This window comes from Ipomoea nil, unplaced genomic scaffold, assembly GCF_001879475.1.
Source record: "Ipomoea nil cultivar Tokyo-kokei standard unplaced genomic scaffold, Asagao_1.1 scaffold2480, whole genome shotgun sequence".
NCBI classification, from domain to species: Eukaryota; Viridiplantae; Streptophyta; class Magnoliopsida; order Solanales; family Convolvulaceae; genus Ipomoea; species Ipomoea nil.
In genome coordinates, this window is record NW_017618908.1 from 1,146,752 (window position 1) to 1,151,739 (window position 4,988).

A 4,988-nucleotide genomic window follows, 5' to 3' on the forward strand; every position below is an offset into this window, starting at 1 on the left:
ATAAACTCTACTGTTGTATAACATGTAAACTACACGGAAAAGATAAATCGTATTATGAAGATGGTGTGTGACAAGCTCGACTGAGAGAACAAAAACACGAGCTTAGCTCAATAGTTTAGTAGGTAATATTTGGGAGCAGCGGTAGTATAACAATTATGTCCAAAGTGAGCAGAACCCTTGTGCTCACCGACATTTGGCTGTCTGCTTAACTATCGAATTATCGTGATTTATATTCTGTCGGTCCAGGTTAATTATACGTGAGAGGTAAATTACAGTACGACTGAGGAGGTTTTAGTAAATAACAACAAACTAGTTTTGGAATAGTTGGTTGATGACCATTAATTGAGCTGGATATTTGAATGTGTGATGCATACCAAGACAATTACACAAAAACAGATTAGATTTTTTTTTTCCCGAAAAAAATGATGTGAAATATTAAAAAAAAAAAGAAGATAATAATTAAATAATTTGACGATAAAATTCACGAGCATAATTTCGTGAAAGGGAGATGTACAAGCAAATAAAGTAAATGAATTAAATTAAAAGATTAAAAAAAAAAACCAAAAAATGGCATTTGTCACTCCGACCCATGACACAATGTACATCACCTCTAAAGTTCTTTTGCCCTAAAAAAAAAAAAAAAAGGAAAAGAAAAAAAGAATTTGACATGGATTTTTTTTTTTTTGGTTGCAGAGAAAAGAAAAGATTAGTTCAAAGAAAATATATATATTTATTATTTTATATTCAATATTATTTCTTTGTTCATTTTCGGTTGCTATTTTACTTTCTTTTTTTTTTAAATAACGAAATTGGACTTGGGCCATTGTTAAAGTGGGCCGAAGTATTCGAAGATGGGCCGGGCCTTTAACAGAGGAAGACCTCGACGCTGGAACTTCTAACGGAGAGGCAAAGCGGGCACGCCTGAGCCACCGCATCGCAGGCGGAGCAGAGGCAAAGATGGCGGCACGGCAACACCACCACGGAGGCGATTCGCTTACGGCACGCCTTGCAGCTCGGCCCGGGAGACAAAACTACTCGGTCCGGGTCAATGTAGGCCGACTCCGCATCCTCCGCGTCTCCACCGGCGCCGCATGCCGGCGCGTTTCCGTCTTCCCTCTCCTGGACGGCGCCGGCGTTCATGATCACCTGCTGTAGCTGAGCTTGCAGCGTCGCCGCCGTGACTTCCTGCGCCCTGGCTCTCGCCTGCCACGCCTGCGCCTCCGCGCTCAGCTGCTGCGCGCGGGCGTGCAGCTCCGAGTTCCGCCTCGCCGCCTTCTCCACCTCCGCCTCTTTCTCCCTCAGCTTCCGCGCCACCGATTCCTCCGCCGCTCCCAGCAGCGCGCGGTAGTGCCTCTGCCGTTTCTCCTCCAATGTCCGCCTCAATTGATCTCCCTATACACACACACACAAAAAAAAAAACCAAAATTAATACACGCCGGAGAAAATCCCTAGAAATCACCACCATATTTTCCACAGAAAATCCTCGAAATCTCACCTGAGCTCGGAGAAATTGATCGATTTCATCACGCTGGTGTTTGATATGCGTGCTCAAATCCTCCGCTAATACCGAAAACAACAGAGAAGATTGAGGAGACACCGAGCTTTGTTGTTGTTGTTGAAATTGCTGTTGAGTTTGTTGTTCTCCGAACGCCAATCGTAATCCGGTGGAAACAACATTAGGCGGCGGCGGCGGCGGCGACGCGTGTAACTGCGCGAGATCAATAATCTTAGGCTGCTGCGATTGCATTGACATCAACGGATTCATCTCATGCTCTCTCGCCCTTTTCCTCGAATTACTCCCATCTGAAATCACCAAAAAACAACATCCTTCAACGATTGGATTCTCCGATCACAATACGATTAGGTCTCGAAACGGAGAAAATCCATACCTGCAGGATTCAACCGGATTTGCGTTTGATCAACAACTGCTCCTCCTCCTCCTCCACCATGATTTTGAAAAGAATAATCATTGCCCAAAGGAGTGAGAGGATTCTTCCCATCTTGCAAACTTCTACAAGACAACATACAAAAACGAAGAATCAGAGCACCAATCAACAACCAGAAAAGACAGGATAGAATCCAGGGAAGCATATAGGAATAGGAACCTGTTGAAGAAGAGTACATTGGAAGGGTATTGAGCTTGAACTGCCATTGTTGCCTCTGCAATTCTCTGATATGATCAATCAATCAAGAATATATATATATATAGAAGGAAGGCAGTGAAGGGAGATGGGAAAAGAGGGAAGTGTGATTGGTGGGAGCGTATAGGGAAGAGGCTAATTAAGGCTTACACAAAAACAGCATGAAGAGAAGAAATTGGGCCAACCAAGTTTTGATTGATTGATTCTTTCTTGTGTATAAGCAAGAAAGAGAAAGAGATAGAGATAGAAAGAGAGAGTTTTGAAAGAAGAAATGGAAAGTAAATGAATCTTTATATATGTCAGCAGCACCACCACCATGGGCAGAGCTCCACCATTACCAACACCATTCACACCTCCTTTGCTCCTAAAAACCTTTGCTTTATCCTCTTTATCTCTGCTTCCCTGTTTGCTATGTTCAATGCTAATGCCCCTTCAAAGAGAGAGAGAGAGAGAGAGAGAGAGAGAGAGAGAGAAGAGTATTCTTCCTTCTTTGCTCTGTGTCTTTGCCTTTTCTTTTGACACAGGAATGGGGGGAGTCTCCAGTTTCTTATCAACTCTTCACCTTTCCCTCTATCCCTTTTTATATTTATCTCCCCTATTTAAAAATCCCAATTTTTTTTGCCCGAGGAAGATGAAAAAAAAGAGGAGTAAAATTACATGAACCTATACCATTTAGATGTATGGTTAAAATTTTCAACTTTGATTTGTATGATTCTTGATTTTCTTATTAGTATTGATTCTTTATTGAAGAGTTTGTATGTATTGTACAGGGAATAAATGAGGTGTGGGGGAGTTGGAGTTGGAGTAGGAATTGGGTGATGGTATTGTTGGGTGTGCAGAAGGTCTTTGCCGTTACCGCTGCCGCTGGGATTGTTCGTACATGGCCCCATTCTCCTCACCTTTCCCTATCCTACATCTTCAATATAATGACTTTTTTTTTTATTTATTCAAAATTATTGTTTTTCTTCACCCTCAATTTAATCCTTATTTTTTTGTTTAATTTAAGAGTTTTTTTTTTTTTTTTTTCTTTTTGGTGATGACAGATGATGAAAACGCTCAGCCATTAAACATGATATTGTGAAGGGTCATATGTCAATAACTGACCGTTTCAAATTAAGAAGGACAATAGGGTGGTATGTTAAGAGTGTTTTGGTTTAATTTAAGATTTGGAGATTAGAGATTTGGGAAGAGTGATGTATGGTCTATTCTTTTGGTAAATGGAACACTAAAAAAAATGGGAAGACAAACTGTCCCCCTTTGCTTAGAGAAATGGAATTGGTTTCTTCTCGTGATTATTATTAGTGTATGGTGTCATTATTGTTTAATTTAATTGTTATTTAAAGAGATATATGGTGGGGAAGATCCATAGTCTATGGACAACCCAAGATGGCTATCTAATTTCTATTCTAGTAGTTGCAAAGCTAATGTCACCCATTTGGATGAACCACACTAGTGATGTGGTTTCTTCCACTTTATATATATATATATATATATATATATATATATATATATATAGACACACATAGAGAATCAAATGCGGACAGGTCTTTTTATGCGGACGTGCTGTCATGCACCATTTGGTATGCATAAATGCACCACAACGTGTTAAAAATGCACCAGAGTGAAATGCACAAATACATCACATCCTGAGACGTGCGGTCATGCACCACCACGTGTTCAAAAATACACCACACCATGATGCATTTCTGAACACGTGATGATGCGTTCTTGCATACATGGTGGTGTATGACCATACGCCTGCACAGGAACCAGACCTTATATATAAAACATACTTCGGTGTCGTTATGTCTAAAAAGGAAAAAAAGGAAAAAACCAAAAAAAAAAATTTGAGAGAAATGTCATCAAAGTAAGAAACACCAAATACCAAAATACCTACCCCGATGCATCTTTCCATTTTGAGAGGGGCGGGGTGTTTTGGTAAATCCATCGGCTAACATTTTGTTCTGTGCACTCATTCATTTACCTATTATCGTCATACTTAGTTTTCGCCTATTCATTTTTTTTAGCTATTTTTTTTTTTTTTGTATGACAAATGAAATGCGCAACTATGACACGAAGGTGTGCGATTTACACGAGATGTGCAAACCCTGCTCCTCTAAAAAGATCACGTGCAACAAGCTCAATCATAAAAAAGAGGTAAATCGCACTAGGAAAACTTTGATTGAATATCTCAACTAAGAAAATATTGACAATATAAGAATCAAGTTCATGACTTTTTAGTACGATAACTATGGTCCACCAAATCGGTAACCTTTTTCGAAGCTCTCTATTTTTTAATATATACATCGTATGTGTTGTTGAAGATATAAAAGATATGATGTACAATACCATCAAATACAAAGTATGTTCACAATATCAAACCGTAAAACTTTAATTTCTTATATATAATGCAAAGTATTTAATCAAAAAAATTTACTATCTACAAAAGTCAAATCAACCCCACCAAGTTTAGATTAAATGACATGGGGGTTATGTTTACTAGTAGATACCAGATAGACTTAAAAACAAAATTAAAAAAAATGGAAATTTTTTTTAATTCATATATCTTTTTTGTGATTGATAACCAAAAATAAAATAAAATAAAAATAAAAAAGATATTTCTCTCGTTGTCATTTGCTTGGCGGAAATAATTGTAGAATATTACTTGGTTTTCAAGAATGAACCCACTTTAACAGCTACTGCCTATTCTTCCCAATCTGTATCGTAGAAAGCAAAGCAAGGGATCGGAATGCCCTCCAACCTCTTTCATTGCTTCTCCTTCTCACAAACACTTTAGAAAAATTTTCTTTTAAAAATGTTGAATCTTCAATCTCAAGGGCCCCTCAC

The 4,988-nt window shown here is 38.7% G+C and overlaps 1 protein-coding gene across 1 annotated transcript; it reads right to left on the minus strand.

The window, feature by feature from the left end:
* Nucleotides 1-440: 440 nt before the first annotated feature.
* LOC109153332 (E3 ubiquitin-protein ligase BOI-like) lies at nt 441-2,855 on the minus strand. Its single transcript, XM_019301234.1, has 4 exons — nt 2,106-2,855; nt 1,890-2,011; nt 1,496-1,803; nt 441-1,392 (listed from the first exon to the last, which is right to left on the minus strand). The coding sequence occupies exons 1-4, from the start codon at nt 2,150-2,152 to the stop codon at nt 865-867; spliced, it is 1,005 nt and encodes a 334-aa protein (XP_019156779.1). The 5' UTR covers nt 2,153-2,855; the 3' UTR covers nt 441-864.
* Nucleotides 2,856-4,988: the final 2,133 nt, after the last annotated feature.